Source organism: Perca fluviatilis, chromosome 22, assembly GCF_010015445.1.
Source record: "Perca fluviatilis chromosome 22, GENO_Pfluv_1.0, whole genome shotgun sequence".
In the NCBI taxonomy this organism is placed as follows: Eukaryota; Metazoa; Chordata; class Actinopteri; order Perciformes; family Percidae; genus Perca; species Perca fluviatilis.
Genome location: NC_053133.1, coordinates 24,816,647 through 24,833,918, shown reverse-complemented (window position 1 = coordinate 24,833,918; position 17,272 = coordinate 24,816,647). Strand labels below are relative to the sequence as shown.

At 45.2% G+C, this 17,272-nt stretch overlaps 1 protein-coding gene across 1 annotated transcript in view; it reads left to right on the top strand.

Moving 5' to 3' along the window:
* Positions 1 to 17,272, top strand: part of avl9 (AVL9 homolog (S. cerevisiase)) — a 58,300-nt gene that overhangs the window by 20,970 nt on the left and 20,058 nt on the right. The window contains exons 3-9 of the mRNA XM_039790308.1: positions 13,461 to 13,546; positions 14,262 to 14,333; positions 15,546 to 15,635; positions 15,724 to 15,790; positions 16,925 to 16,965; positions 17,067 to 17,105; positions 17,196 to 17,265. Coding sequence (XP_039646242.1) covers positions 13,461 to 13,546; positions 14,262 to 14,333; positions 15,546 to 15,635; positions 15,724 to 15,790; positions 16,925 to 16,965; positions 17,067 to 17,105; positions 17,196 to 17,265 — 465 coding nt within the window. The remainder of the gene's footprint in view (positions 1 to 13,460; positions 13,547 to 14,261; positions 14,334 to 15,545; positions 15,636 to 15,723; positions 15,791 to 16,924; positions 16,966 to 17,066; positions 17,106 to 17,195; positions 17,266 to 17,272) is intronic.

The window sequence follows — 17,272 nt, the reverse complement described above, 5'->3', positions numbered from 1 at the left end:
GGACCAGGGTTAGTGGTTTAGAAAGGTAGGTGGGTTAAACAACCAAACCAAATAACCAAATACAGACCGATCCCCAAACAGACCACAACCGGTCGTGGCCGATGGATAGCTGATTGGTCAGGGAATAGGACATGAACAAATCGGGTTCTGTTACCTTGCGTAACCATGGACGCCTGGCCAATAGTAGCATGTGAATGCTATTGAAGGGCAGGTCTTGCCTAGAAGTTTAGTGGGTTCCATAATAACGCATAAATTACATCTATTGACCGTTCGCAAAAGCCACGCCCCCTAGTTATTGTTACTACGCCCGTCAAACAATTGAGAACCAGAACCATAGCCATGGCTGGGTTGAGCTCTATACCTATTGGTATAAGTGATTGGTTTTGGAGTAATGCAGCAGACATATCCTCCAGGGCACGACAGAAAGGGCTGCAATATGCAGTGGAGGGATATGTTCAATGACCGTCAACCTCTTGCTAAATTATCTGTGTCGATAGCAACATATGCTTGACAGGCTAACGGCTATCAGGCTGCCTGAATTTCCTACGGAATAATAAAGTATCTAATGTTCTAACTTTACTACTTTCGATAATAATGCTATATAGCACCACAACTGTTAACTTAAGTACAGTTTTACAGATTGTAACTGTTATGTACTTAGCTACTTAAACTACTTATTGATAATTGATATAAGTTAGCTCGCCAGCTTTACTTACCTTGGAGCAGACATATGTAGCTATGCTTATTAATCTTCAAGGCATTTAGCTGTGAGTGAGGTCTCCCACACTGCTTAATCCATTGTCGGCATCTTTCCGCTTGGGTCTTGGGCTTTGGAAAGGCAAAAAAAACGACCCCTCCCTCTAAACTTTTGTGGTACCTGGTGTCAGACTTGCAGGTGCCATAGGCGCATCGTTTCACCATCTTGCTGAAATCGCAATGTTTGACGGGGGTCCTTCTCCTTAGTTACAGTTGCTGAGCTAGGATAGGACAAGGACCGTTCGAGGGCGGGTATTTTGCGAACGGTCAATTGACAGGAAGTTAACAAGGGACCAGGCTGTTGCCTAGCAATGGAATTCCAAAAGACTGGAATTGTCTACGGTATATGACATCGCAGAATTTTATGACACATCAAAAGAACCAATGGCCAATCAGCTGCGAGTTCGTGATGATGTCACGAGTGAGGTCACGAAACGTCCCCAGAGGAGTTTATAAGTAAAACCCATGTCGAGTCTTTAAGTTCAGCTGGACAGCTCTGAAGCTCGGAGCTGAGCCGGTCGGAGCCTCTGCTCCAGGCTGCTGGAGGCCAGCGGCTTCGGCAGAGACCGGGCGCTGCGAAAGCAGTTGGTCTAGGAGGCCTCCCTGTTTGAAGCCGCTGACCTCCAGTCAGCCAGAACAGAGGGTCCGACCGGCTCTCCTCCGAGCTACAGAGCTACCAGCTCAGTGGGCAGGGATCAGGGATCAGGGACCAGGGTTAGTGGTTTAGAAAGGTAGGTGGGTTAAACAACCAAACCAAATAACCAAATACAGACCGATCCCCAAACAGACCCCAACCGGTCGTGGCCGATGGATAGCTGATTGGTCAGGGAATAGGACATGAACAAATCGGGTTCTGTTACCTTGCGTAACCATGGACGCGCGCCAATAGTAGCATGTGAATGCTATTGAAGGGCAGGTCTTGCCTAGAAGTTTAGTGGGTTCCATAATAACGGATAAATTACATCAATTGACCGTTCGCAAAAGCAAGCGCCCCTAGTTATTGTTACTACGCCGTCAAACAATTGAGAACCAGAACCATAGCCATGGCTGGGTTGAGCTCTATACCTATTGGTATAAGTGATTGGTTTTGGAGTAATGCAGCAGACATATCCTCCAGGGCACGACAGAAAGGGCTGCAATATGCAGTGGAGGGATATGTTCAATGACCGTCAACCTCTTGCTAAATTATCTGTGTCGATAGCAACATGTGCTTGACAGGCTAACAGCTATCAGGCTGCCTGAATTTCCTACGGAATAATAAAGTATCTAATGTTCTAACTTTACTACTTTCGATAATAATGCTATATAGAACCACAACTGTTAACTTAAGTACAGTTTTACAGATTGTAACTGTTATGTACTTAGCTACTTAAACTACTTATTGATAATTGATATAAGTTAGCCGTCGCCGCCTTTACTTACCTTGGGGCAGACATATGTAGCTATGCTTATTAATCTTCAAGGCATTTAGCTGTGAGTGAGGTCTCCCACACTGCTTAATCCATTGTCGGAATCTTTCCGCTTGGGGTCTTGGGCTTTGGAAAGCCAAAACGACCCCTCCCTCTAAACTTTTGTGGTACCTGGTGTCAGACTTGCAGGTGCCATAGGCGTATCGTTTCACCATCTTGCTGAAATCGCAATGTTTGACGGGGGTCCTTCTCCTTAGTTACAGTTGCTGAGCTAGATAGATAGGACAAGGACCGTTCGAGGGCGGGGGTTTTTGCGTAACGGTCAATTGACAGGAAGTTAACAAGGGACCAGGCTGTTGCCTAGCAATGGAATTCCAAAAGACTGGAATTGTCTACGGTATATGACATCGCAGAATTTTATGGACACATCAAAAGAACTAATGGCCAATCAGCTGCGAAGTTCGTGATGACGTCATGAGTGAGGTCACGGAAACGTCCCCAGAGGAGTTTATAAGTAGAACCCATGTCGAGTCTTTAAGTTCAGCTGGACAGCTCTGAAGCTCGGAGCTGAGCCGGGTCGGAGCCTCTGCTCCAGGCTGCTGGAGGTCAGCGGCCCGGCAGAGACTGGGCGCTTGCAAAGCAGTTGGTCTAGGAGGCCTCCCTGTCTGAAGCCGCTGACCTCCAGTCAGCCAGAACAGAGGGTCCGAACCGGCTCTCCTCCGAGCTACAGAGCTACCAGCTCAGTGGGCAGGGATCAGGGACCAGGGTTAGTGGTTTAGAAAGGTAGGTGGGTTAAACAACCAAACCAAATAACCAAATACAGACCGATCCCCAAACAGACCACAACCGGTCGTGGGCCGATGGATAGCTGATTGGTCAGGGAATAGGACATGAACAAATCGGGTTCTGTTACCTTGCGTAACCATGGACGCGCACTCAATAGTAGCATGTGAATGCTATTGAAGGGCAGGTCTTGCCTAGAAGTTTAGTGGGTTCCATAATAACGCATAAATTACATCTATTGACCGTTCGCAAAAGCCACGCCCCTAGTTATTGTTACTACGCCACGCAAACAATTGAGAACCAGAACCATAGCCATGGCTGGGTTGAGCTCTATACCTATTGGTATAAGTGATTGGTTTTGGAGTAATGCAGCAGACATATCCTCCAGGGCACGACAGAAAGGGCTGCAATATGCAGTGGAGGGATATGTTCAATGACCGAACCTCTTGCTAAATTATCTGTGTCGATAGCAACATGTGCTTGACAGGCTAACAGCTATCAGGCTGCCTGAATTTCCTACGCGGAATAATAAAGTATCTAATGTTCTAACTTTACTACTTTCGATAATAATGCTATATAGAACCACAACTGTTAACTTAAGTACAGTTTTACAGATTGTAACTGTTATGTACTTAGCTACTTAAACTACTTATTGATAATTGATATAAGTTAGCTCGTCAGCTTTACTTACCTTGGAGCAGACATATGTAGCTATGCTTATTAATCTTCAAGGCATTTAGCTGTGAGTGAGGTCTCCCACACTGCTTAATCCATTGTCGGCATCTTTCCGCTTGGGTCTTGGGCTTTGGAAAGGCAAAAAAACGACCCTCCCGCTTAAACTTTTGTGGTACCTGGTGTCAGACTTGCAGGTGCCATAGGCGCATCGTTTCACCATCTTGCTGAAATCGCAATGTTTGACGGGGGTCCTTCTCCTTAGTTACAGTTGCTGAGCTAGGATAGGACAAGGACCGTTCGAGGGCGGGGTTTTGCGAACGGTCAATTGACAGGAAGTTAACAAGGGACCAGGCTGTTGCCTAGCAATGGAATTCCAAAAGACTGGAATTGTCTACGGTATATGACATCGCAGAATTTTATGACACATCAAAAGAACTAATGGCCAATCAGCTGCGAGTTCGTGATGACGTCATGAGTGAGGTCACGAAACGTCCCCAGAGGAGTTTATAAGTAGAACCCATGTCGAGTCTTTAAGTTCAGCTGGACAGCTCTGAAGCTCGGAGCTGAGCCGGTCGGAGCCTCTGCTCCAGGCTGCTGGAGGTCAGCGACTTCGGCAGAGACTGGGCGCTGCGAAAGCAGTTGGTCTAGGAGGCCTCCCTGTCTGAAGCCGCTGACCTCCAGTCAGCCAGAACAGAGGGTCCGGACCGCCTGGTGCTACAGAGCTACCAGCTCAGTGGGCAGGGATCAGGGACCAGGGTTAGTGGTTTAGAAAGGTAGGTGGGTTAAACAACCAAACCAAATAACCAAATACAGACCGATCCCCAAACAGACCACAACCGGTCGTGGCCGATGGATAGCTGATTGGTCAGGGAATAGGACATGAACAAATCGGGTTCTGTTACCTTGCGTAACCATGGACGCCTGGCCAATAGTAGCATGTGAATGCTATTGAAGGGCAGGCCTTGCCTAGAAGTTTAGTGGGTTCCATAATAACGCATAAATTACATCAATTGACCGTCGCAAAAAGCCACGCCCTAAGTTATTGTTACTACACCCCAAACAATTGAGAACCAGAACCATAGCCATGGCTGGGTTGAGCTCTATACCTATTGGTATAAGTGATTGGTTTTGGAGTAATGCAGCAGACATATCCTCCAGGGCACGACAGAAAGGGCTGCAATATGCAGTGGAGGGATATGTTCAATGACCGTCAACCTCTTGCTAAATTATCTGTGTCGATAGCAACATGTGCTTGACAGGCTAACGGCTATCAGGCTGCCTGAATTTCCTACGGAATAATAAAGTATCTAATGTTCTAACTTTACTACTTTCGATAATAATGCTATATAGAACCACAACTGTTAACTTAAGTACAGTTTTACAGATTGTAACTGTTATGTACTTAGCTACTTAAACTACTTATTGATAATTGATATAAGTTAGCTCGTCAGCTTTACTTACCTTGGAGCAGACATATGTAGCTATGCTTATTAATCTTCAAGGCATTTAGCTGTGAGTGAGGTCTCCCACACTGCTTAATCCATTGTCGGCATCTTCCGCTTGGGTCTTGGGCTTTGGAAAGGCAAAAAAAACGACCCCTCCCTCTAAACTTTTGTGGTACCTGGTGTCAGACTTGCAGGTGCCATAGGCGCATCGTTTCACCATCTTGCTGAAATCGCAATGTTTGACGGGGGTCCTTCTCCTTAGTTACAGTTGCTGAGCTAGGATAGGACAAGGACCGTTCGAGGGCGGGGTTTTGCGAACGGTCAATTGACAGGAAGTTAACAAGGGACCAGGCTGTTGCCTAGCAATGGAATTCCAAAAGACTGGAATTGTCTACGGTATATGACATCGCAGAATTTTATGACACATCAAAAGAACTAATGGCCAATCAGCTGCGAGTTCGTGATGACGTCATGAGTGAGGTCACGAAACGTCCCCAGAGGAGTTTATAAGTAGAACCCATGTCGAAGTCTTTAAGTTCAGCTGGACCGCTCTGAAGCTCGGAGCTGAGCCGGTCGGAGCCTCTGCTCCAGGCTGCTGGAGGTCAGCGGCTTCGGCAGAGACTGGGCGCGCAAAGCAGTTGGTCTAGGAGGCCTCCCTGTCGAGCCGCGCTGACCTCCAGTCAGCCAGAACAGAGGGTCCGACCGGCTCTCTCTCCCCCGAGCTACAGAGCTACCAGCTCAGTGGGCAGGGATCAGGGACCAGGGTTAGTGGTTTAGAAAGGTAGGTGGGTTAAACAACCAAACCAAATAACCAAATACAGACCGATCCCCAAACAGACCACAACCGGTCGTGGCCGATGGATAGCTGATTGGTCAGGGAATAGGACATGAACAAATCGGGTTCTGTTACCTTGCGTAACCATGGACGCCTGGCCAATAGTAGCATGTGAATGCTATTGAAGGGCAGGTCTTGCCTAGAAGTTTAGTGGGTTCCATAATAACGCATAAATTACATCTATTGACCGTTCGCAAAAGCCACGCCCCTAGTTATTGTTACCGCCCGTCAAACAATTGAGAACCAGAACCATAGCCATGGCGCGGGTTGAGCTCTATACCTATTGGTATAAGTGATTGGTTTTGGAGTAATGCAGCAGACATATCCTCCAGGGCGACGACAGAAAGGGCTGCAATATGCAGTGGAGGGATGTGTCAAATGACCGTCAACCTCTTGCTAAATTATCTGTGTCGGTACACCATATGCTTGACAGGCTAACGGCTATCAGGCTGCCTGATTTTCCACGGAATAATAAAGTATCTAATGTTCTAACTTTACTACTTTCGATAATAATGCTATATAGAACCACAACTGTTAACTTAAGTACAGTTTTACAGATTGTAACTGTTATGTACTTAGCTACTTAAACTACTTATTGATAATTGATATAAGTTAGCTCGCCAGCTTTACTTACCTTGGAGCAGACATATGTAGCTATGCTTATTAATCTTCAAGGCATTTAGCTGTGAGTGAGGTCTCCCACACTGCTTAATCCATTGTCGGCATCTTTCCGCTTGGGTCTTGGGCTTTGGAAAGGCAAAAAAACCCACCCTCCCTCCTAAACTTTTGTGGTACCTGGTGTCAGACTTGCAGGTGCCATAGGCGCATCGTTTCACCATCTTGCTGAAATCGCAATGTTTGACGGGGGTCCTTCTCCTTAGTTACAGTTGCTGAGCTAGGATAGGACAAGGACCGTTCGAGGGCGGGTATTTTGCGAACGGTCAATTGACAGGAAGTTAACAAGGGACCAGGCTGTTGCCTAGCAATGGAATTCCAAAAGACTGGAATTGTCTACGGTATATGACATCGCAGAATTTTATGACACATCAAAAGAACCAATGGCCAATCAGCTGCGAGTTCGGCATGATGTCACGAGTGAGGTCACGAAACGTCCCCAGAGGAGTTTATAAGTAAAACCCATGTCGAAGTCTTTAAGTTCAGCTGGACAGCTCTGAAGCTCGGAGCTGAGCCGGTCGGGGCCTCGCTCCAGGCTGCTGGAGGCCAGCGCGCTTCGGCAGAGACCGGCGCGCTCGCAAAGCAGTTGGTCTAGGAGGCCTCCCTGTCTGAAGCCGCTGACCTCCAGTCAGCCAGAACAGAGGGTCCGAACGGCTCTCCGCAGCTACAGAGCTACCAGCTCAGTGGGCAGGGATTAGGGATCAGGGACCAGGGTTAGTGGTTTAGAAAGGTAGGTGGGTTAAACAACCAAACCAAATAACCAAATACAGACCGATCCCCAAACAGACCCCAACCGGTGTGGGCCGATGGATAGCTGATTGGTCAGGGAATAGGACATGAACAAATCGGGTTCTGTTACCTTACGTAACCATGGACGCCTGGCCAATAGTAGCATGTGAATGCTATTGAAGGGCAGGTCTTGCCTAGAAGTTTAGTGGATTCCATAATAACGGATAAATTACATCAATTGACCGTTCGCAAAAGCCACGCCCCCTAGTTATTGTTACTACGCCCGTCAAACAATTGAGAACCAGAACCATAGCCATGGCTGGGTTGAGCTCTATACCTATTGGTATAAGTGATTGGTTTTGGAGTAATGCAGCAGACATATCCTCCAGGGCACGACAGAAAGGGCTGCAATATGCAGTGGAGGGATATGTTCAATGACCGTCAACCTCTTGCTAAATTATCTGTGTCGATAGCAACATGTGCTTGACAGGCTAACAGCTATCAGGCTGCCTGAATTTCCTACGGAATAATAAAGTATCTAATGTTCTAACTTTACTACTTTCGATAATAATGCTATATAGAACCACAACTGTTAACTTAAGTACAGTTTTACAGATTGTAACTGTTATGTACTTAGCTACTTAAACTACTTATTGATAATTGATATAAGTTAGCTCGTCAGCTTTACTTACCTTGGAGCAGACATATGTAGCTATGCTTATTAATCTTCAAGGCATTTAGCTGTGAGTGAGGTCTCCCACACTGCTTAATCCATTGTCGGCATCTTTCCGCTTGGGTCTTGGGGTCTTTGGAAAGGCAAAAAAACGCACCCTCCCTCTAAACTTTTGTGGTACCTGGTGTCGGACTTGCAGGTGCCATAGGCGACTGCTTCACCATCTTGCTGAAATCGCAATGTTTGACGGGGGTCCTTCTCCTTAGTTACAGTTGCTGAGCTAGAGGATAAGCACCGCTCGAGGGCGGGTTTTGGCGAACGGTCAATTGACAGGAAGTTAACAAGGGACCAGGCTGTTGCCTAGCAATGGAATTCCAAAGACTGGAATTGTCACGGTATATGACATCGCAGAATTTTTATGACACATCAAAAGAACTAATGGCCAATCAGCTGCGAAGTTCGTGATGACGTCACGAGTGAGGTCGCCAAACGGCCCCCAGACGAGCGTATAAGTAGAACCCATGTCGAAGTCTTTAAGTTCAGCTGGACAGCTCTGAAGCCCGAGCTGAGCCGGTCGGAGCCTCTGCTCCAGGCTGCTGGAGGTCAGCGGCTCTCGGCAGAGACTGGGCGCAAAGCAGTTGGTCTAGGAGGCCTCCCTGTCTGAAGCCGCTGACCTCCAGTCAGCCAGAACAGAGGGTCCGACCGCTCTCCTCCGAGCTACAGAGCTACCAGCTCAGTGGGCAGGGATCAGGGACCAGGTTTAGTGGTTTAGAAAGGTAGGTGGGTTAAACAACCAAACCAAATAACCAAATACAGACCGATCCCCAAACAGACCACAACCGGTCGTGGATGGATAGCTGATTGGTCAGGGAATAGGACATGAACAAATCGGGTTCTGTTACCTTGCGTAACCATGGACGCCTGGCCAATAGTAGCATGTGAATGCTATTGAAGGGCAGGTCTTGCCTAGAAGTTTAGTGGGTTCCATAATAACGCATAAATTACATCTATTGACCGTTCGCAAAAGCCACGCCCCCTAGTTATTGTTACTACGCCCGTCAAACAATTGAGAACCAGAACCATAGCCATGGCTGGGTTGAGCTCTATACCTATTGGTATAAGTGATTGGTTTTGGAGTAATGCAGCAGACATATCCTCCAGGGCACGACAGAAAGGGCTGCAATATGCAGTGGAGGGATATGTTCAATGACCGTCAACCTCTTGCTAAATTATCTGTGTCGATAGCAACATGTGCTTGACAGGCTAACGGCTATCAGGCTGCCTGAATTTCCTACGGAATAATAAAGTATCTAATGTTCTAACTTTACTACTTTCGATAATAATGCTATATAGAACCACAACTGTTAACTTAAGTACAGTTTTACAGATTGTAACTGTTATGTACTTAGCTACTTAAACTACTTATTGATAATTGATATAAGTTAGCTCGTCAGCTTTACTTACCTTGGAGCAGACATATGTAGCTATGCTTATTAATCTTCAAGGCATTTAGCTGTGAGTGAGTTCTCCCACACCACTGCTTAATCCATTGTCGCATCTTTCCGCTTGGGTCTTGGGCTTTGGAAAGGCAAAAAAACGACCCCTCCCTCTAAACTTTTGTGGTACCTGGTGTCAGACTTGCAGGTGCCATAGGCCATCGTTCACCATCTTGCTGAAATCGCAATGTTTGACGGGGGTCCTTCTCCTTAGTTACAGTTGCTGAGCTAGGATAGGACAAGGACCGTTCGAGGGCGGGGTTTTGCGAACGGTCAATTGACAGGAAGTTAACAAGGGACCAGGCTGTTGCCTAGCAATGGAATTCCAAAAGACTGGAATTGTCTACGGTATATGACATCGCAGAATTTTATGACACATCAAAAGAACTAATGGCCAATTAGCTGCGAGTTCATGATGATGTCACGAGTGAGGTCACGAAACGTCCCCAGAGGAGTTTATAAGTAGAACCCATGTCGAGTCTTTATGTTCAGCTGGACAGCTCTGAAGCTCGGAGCTGAGCCGGTCGGAGCCTCTGCTCCAGGCTGCTGGAGGCCAGCGGCTTCGGCAGAGACCGGGCGCTGCGAAAGCAGTTGGTCTAGGAGGCCTCCCTGTCTGAAGCCGCTGACCTCCAGTCAGCCAGAACAGAGGGTCCGACCGGCTCGCCTCCGAGCTACAGAGCTACCAGCTCAGTGGGCAGGGATCAGGAATCAGGGACCAGGGTTAGTGGTTTAGAAAGGTAGGTGGGTTAAACAACCAAACCAAATAACCAAATACAGACCGATCCCCAAACAGACCCCAACCGGTCGTGGCCGATGGATAGCTGATTGGTCAGGGAATAGGACATGAACAGATCGGGTTCTGTTACCTTGCGTAACCATGGACGCCTGGCCAATAGTAGCATGTGAATGCTATTGAAGGGCAGGTCTTGCCTAGAAGTTTAGTGGGTTCCATAATAACGCATAAATTACATCAATTGACCGTTCGCAAAAGCCACGCCCCCTAGTTATTGTTACTACGCCCGTCAAACAATTGAGAACCAGAACCATAGCCATGGCTGGGTTGAGCTCTATACCTATTGGTATAAGTGATTGGTTTTGGAGTAATGCAGCAGACATATCCTCCAGGGCACGACAGAAAGGGCTGCAATATGCAGTGGAGGGATATGTTCAATGACCGTCAACCTCTTGCTAAATTATCTGTGTCGATAGCAACATGTGCTTGACAGGCTAACGGCTATCAGGCTGCCTGAATTTCCTACGGAATAATAAAGTATCTAATGTTCTAACTTTACTACTTTCGATAATAATGCTATATAGAACCACAACTGTTAACTTAAGTACAGTTTTACAGATTGTAACTGTTATGTACTTAGCTACTTAAACTACTTATTGATAATTGATATAAGTTAGCTCGCCAGCTTTACTTACCTTGGAGCAGACATATGTAGCTATGCTTATTAATCTTCGAGGCATTTAGCTGTGATTGAGGTCTCCCACACTGCTTAATCCATTGTCGGCATCTTTCCGCTTGGGTCTTGGGCTTTGGAAAGGCAAAAAAAACGACCCCTCCCTCTAAACTTTTGTGGTACCTGGTGTCAGACTTGCAGGTGCCATAGGCGCATCGTTTCACCATCTTGCTGAAATCGCAATGTTTGACGGGGGTCCTTCTCCTTAGTTACAGTTGCTGAGATAGGATAGGACAAGGACCGTTCGAGGGCGGGTATTTTGCGAACGGTCAATTGACAGGAAGTTAACAAGGGACCAGGCTGTTGCCTAGCAATGGAATTCCAAAATACTGGAATTGTCTACGGTATATGACATCGCAGAATTTTATGACACATCAAAAGAACCAATGGCCAATCAGCTGCGAGTTCGTGATGATGTCACGAGTGAGGTCACGAAACGTCCCCAGAGGAGTTTATAAGTAGAACCCATGTCGAGTCTTTAAGTTCAGCTGGACAGCTCTGAAGCTCGGAGCTGAGCCGGTCGGAGCCTCTGCTCCAGGCTGCTGGAGGCCAGCGGCTTCGGCAGAGACCGGGCGCTGCGAAAGCAGTTGGTCTAGGAGGCCTCCCTGTCTGAAGCCGCTGACCTCCAGTCAACCAGAACAGAGGGTCCGACCGGCTCTCCTCCGAGCTACAGAGCTACCAGCTCAGTGGGCAGGGATCAGGGACCAGGGTTAGTGGTTTAGAAAGGTAGGTGGGTTAAACAACCAAACCAAATAACCAAATACAGACCGATCCCCAAACAGACCCCAACCGGTCGTGGCCGATGGATAGCTGATTGGTCAGGGAATAGGACATGAACAAATCGGGTTCTGTTACCTTGCGTAACCATGGACGCCTGGCCAATAGTAGCATGTGAATGCTATTGAAGGGCAGGTCTTGCCTAGAAGTTTAGTGGGTTCCATAATAACGCGCACATTACATCAATTGACCGTTCGCAAAAGCCACGCCCCTAGTTATTGTTACACGCCCGTCAAACAATTGAGAACCAGAACCATAGCCATGGCTGGGTTGAGCTCTATACCTATTGGTATAAGTGATTGGTTTTGGAGTAATGCGGCAGACATATCCTCCAGGGCACGACAGAAAGGGCTGCAATATGCAGTGGAGGGATATGTTCAATGACCGTCAACCTCTTGCTAAATTCTCTGTGTCGATAGGAACATGTGCTTGACAGGCTAACGGCTATCAGGCTGCCTATTTCCGAAATACGGAATAATAAAGTATCTAATGTTCTAACTTTACTACTTTCGATAAATAATGCTATATAGAACCACAACTGTTAACTTAAGTACAGTTTTACAGATTGTAACTGTTATGTACTTAGCTACTTAAACTACTTATTGATAATTGATATAAGTTCGCCACGCGCTTTACTTACCTTGGAGCAGACATATGTAGCTATGCTTATTAATCTTCAAGGCATTTAGCTGTGAGTGAGGTCTCCCACACTGCTTAATCCATTGTCTGCATCTTTCCGCTTGGGTCTTGGGCTTTGGAAGGGCAAAAAACGACCCCTCCCTCTAAACTTTTGTGGTACCTGGTGTCAGACTTGCAGGTGCCATAGGCGTATCGTTTCACCATCTTGCTGAAATCGCAATGTTTGACGGGGGGTCCTTCTCTTAGTTACAGTTGCTGAGCTAGGATAGGACATGGACCGTTCGGCGGGGGTTTTGCGAACGGTCAATTGACAGGAAGTTAACAAGGGACCAGGCTGTTGCCTAGCAATGGAATTCCAAAAGACTGGAATTGTCTACGGTATATGACATCGCAGAATTTTATGACACATCAAAAGAACTAATGGCCAATCAGCTGCGAGTTCGTGATGACGTCATGAGTGAGGTCACGAAACGTCCCCAGAGGAGTTTATAAGTAGAACCCATGTCGAGTCTTTAAGTTCAGCTGGACAGCTCTGAAGCTCGGAGCTGAGCCGGTCGGAGCCTCTGCTCCAGGCTGCTGGAGGCCAGCGGCCCGGCGGGAGACTGGGGCTCGCAAAGCAGTTGGTCTAGGAGGCCTCCCTGTCTGAAGCCGCTGACCTCCAGTCAGCCAGAACAGATGGTCCGACCGGCTCTCCTCCGAGCTACAGAGCTACCAGCTCAGTGGGCAGGGATCAGGGACCAGGGTTAGTGGTTTAGAAAGGTAGGTGGGTTAAACAACCAAACCAAATAACCAAATACAAACCGATCCCCAAATAGACCCCACCGCTCACCGCTATCGCACCAAATGCATGATTTTGGAGAGAAATGTTGGGTCTCTGTAAGATATAGAGTATGTTCTAGATCTACTGTATATGTAAAGTGTCCTGAGATAACTTCTGTTATGATTTGACACTATGAATAAAATTTAATTGACTTCCAAATGTCGTACCAAATGCATGCTTTTTTTCTGTGAATTGTCTCTTTTGGCGTCAAAATGCTCGTGATGGATACGAAAATATGCATGATATTGTACATTAATGTGAGTAATCATGTTGTTTTTGCAGACACTGTGTATTTTCACCTGCCGCCACTAAATGAAGACATGAAGTGTGTCTACGGCGTTTCCTGTTATCGCCAAATAGAAGCAAAGGTCAGTCATATATGTTTTTTAGTTAATTCTTACAGATTCATGAAGCCTTCATTTTGTTGTCTAGCACAGTAAATAACTGTTGTAGTGTGTATACACAGATATGTGCTGTATGTTCAAACGTATATAGACACCAGTGATGGAAGAAGTCCTCAGATATTTTACTTTTTAAGTAAAAGTAGCAATACCACAGTGAAGACAAGCAAAAGTCCTTAATTCAAAAAGTTGACTAAGTAGTGCTGGTTGGTTATGGAAAAGATGTTGCATTTACTGAACTTAAAAAAACCAGTTGTAAGTTGTAAGGGCATACATATTGTATGTTTACTGTCCCAGTTTGTTTTGCACTGTATGTTGAGCCACGTCTAAGACGACAGATGGTCAACTTTTATTTATTTCTTTTTATTTATTTTGAGTATAATTATATGAATGATGTCATATTATATAGTATTGTTCTTCACACTGAGCTGTTATAGCAGCGTCGTTGGTTTTAGAATGACATGTTCAGCAATCACGTTCGGCTGTAATGTCCAGGTGTCCACATACTTTTGGCCATGTAGTGTATTTACCACAAAGCATAAGATAAGATGACAGCACATCCCGTTTCTGTCTCTGATGATGACATCAGTGTTCATGAGGCCGGCTGCAGAGCGATTAGGCCCACAGAGGCCTCCCGATGTGGTCTAATAAATCTCTATGTTTTAATGTTTTTAACCCCCAGGCCCTGAAGGTCCGACTGGCTGACGTCACCAGGGAGACGGTTCAGAAGAGCGTCTGCGTCCTCAGTCGAGTGGTGAGTCAGTCGGAGGACGATGCTCTCATCTTCACAACACAATAAAATAATATTTCAGCCTCTTTGCAAGTAATACATTCAGAGAGTCAGTCACTGAGCCCAGTGAGCTCATCACCATCATGTAGAAGAGGAGGAAAATGTTGGAGAGAGGATGTGAAATTGGGCAAGGCCGGATGCTTTTTGGTCCGGTGCCAATGTTCTTGTAAGGTTTTTAATGTTCAACATTCGTTTTTTTTCTTTTTCTTTCTGTCTTTTTGAATCGGAAACACGCAACAGTACATTATTGTGATTGGTTCCCCTCGCACCACGTCAAACCGTTTTTTGTCGACTGATGTAACCCTTTACATGGGGTACATCCCATAACACTTAAACTGCCTCCTTGAAAGCTCCACTTAGAAGGTGCAATATGTAGATGCTGCTGTTGAACTGAGGCAGATCAGACATTTCGGATTACAGGAAAGCACTGATATTTTGTTTAATAAATAAATAGATAATAGATTAATTAATAGATAAATACTTTTCTTTATTATTATAACTTTAGCTCTTGTGAAAAATGCTCTGTGTTTGACTGTTCAATGTTCCACACTTATTAAAAGAAAAGCACTTATTGCTGGCAATGCATAACCATGTTCTCACCCCTGCATAAGAATATAGAGCTGTTTTGATGATGTTTCAGATGTTTTATCTGTTACACAGTGAATATTGAACATTAGATATATATATTATTTATATATATGTGTGTGTATATATATATATATATATATATATATAAATATATATATATATACATACACACACACACACACACACACACTGTATATATATATTATTATTTTTTTTTAAATAATTGCAAATTGAATCGTAATTGCAATATCTGGCAGAAAAATTGCAATTTGATTTTTTTTTTCTCTCAAATCGTTCAGCCCTAGTCTTCATCCAGATAAAACTGGAATATTGGAGCTGCTTTAAGTCAGCTGTCCACTTTACACTTTTTCCTAAGAGAAGCAAAATGAGGACATAACTGAAAACAATAGATCTCATCATGTCCGGTCGTTTCCTGGATAAAGATTTCTGGAAAAACAGGAGTCATGATGGTTGAGTTGTTGCTTGTCCCTGTGAGCAGAAATTGTCTTGCAAATGTTGTTTATGGTCGATGCTGTAAATGAGTCACACGCTTATGATGGGCTGCTGACGGTTTGTTGTGATTCCCAGCCCCTCTACGGTCTGCTCCAAGCTAAACTACAGCTCATCACACACGCCTACTTCGAGGAGAAAGACTTCTCGCAGATCTCGATTTTAAAGGTGAGACTCAAAGCGTCTGTTAATGTTTGACCTTTCTGTTATCGCCTCCAGCTAACCCCTCCCTGTTTCCTCTCCTCCCACCCTGCAGGAACTGTACGAGCACATGAACGGCTCTCTGAGGGGCTCGGCTCTGGAGGGATCGCAGGTTTATCTAGGTGGGTCAAACTCTCGTTTCTGTACGTACATTTCGGACACGCGGTGCAGTTGCGTGTCACAGCTGGCAGGACAAGATGCATACTAGTGACACAAACACAAATAATGGTGGATTTTAAATCTAATTTGTGGTTTTTATTTCCACTTTATAGTGCTCATATTATGCTGTTTGGCGTTTTCCCTTTCCTTTATTGTGTTGTATATATTTTTTTGTGCATGTTATAGGTTTACAAAGTGAAAAAGCCCAAAGTCCCCCCCAAAGGGACTTACCATCTCCAACAGAAAACACTGTTCAAGAACTGCTCCAAACAGCTCTATTGTAGTCCAGCCTTTACTTCAGAGACCAACGTGGTCACTTTGTAACACACGTTATAATGCTCGCCTAGCTGCTAGCATGGCACGCCCTCATACTCTGCTTCTGACTGGCTAGTAGTCCTTACCTAGGTACTGTCAGGGCACGCCCTCATACTCTGCTTCTGACTGGCTAGTAGTCCTTACCTAGGTACTGTCAGGGCACGCCCTCATACTCTGCTTCTGACTGGCTAGTAGTCCTTACCTAGGTACTGTCAGGGCACGCCCTCATACTCTGCTTCTGACTGGCTAGTAGTCCTTACCTAGGTACTTAGCATGTGCGACTCCCAACAAAGATGGAACAGAAGTGAGATGCTTCACTCTAGCTCAACACACAGGGTGAAAACAGGAGCTGCAGCAATGTGCAGTACGACAAATATATGGTGTTTTTTGAAAATTAAACCACATAAACCTATTATGGTACAACCTCTTAATACAATTATATACCTGAAAATGAGCATAATATGAGGTATTTAATCCATTTTAACTCGGGGAAAAGACAAAGGGTTCTAATATGTGTTATTTTGTAAAAATATAATAATTGTCTTTGCTTTTGTGAGTATAACTTCTTATATCACATAAATACTCACTAAAGGAGTAAAATGATTGAACAGCCATTCAGAAACAGTGATTCTGAACAGTTTTGTTGTGCAGATATTCTACAAACAGACAATTTTTGTGGTTATTAGCCATTTGATTGTTGTTAACTGCACCAAAATGTTCATGCATTTTAATAGGAGTGTAATAAAGTCCTCGTCTTTTTATGCTCTGTTTTCTTTCCTCAGGTTTATCACCGAGAGATTTAATACTGCACTTTCGACACAAGGTAGAAGATTACATGTTGATGACAAATAATGTTACGCTGTAAAATGTGTCTGCTGGTAGTGTAATGGTTCAGTAATTCTTTTCATTTTTTGATCTTCGTAGATTCTCATCCTCTTCAAGCTCATTCTGCTGGAGAAGAAGGTACGATTAGAAAACATATTGTTTCTCTTTTCTAGCATCGCAGAACTTATCAAAGTCAGTTTCTGATTGTTCTGTTGTTTGTGCCTGCAGGTCCTGTTCTACGTGTCTCCTGTCAACAGACTAGTAGGAGCTCTGATGACAGTTTTATCACTGTTTCCAGGTCAGAA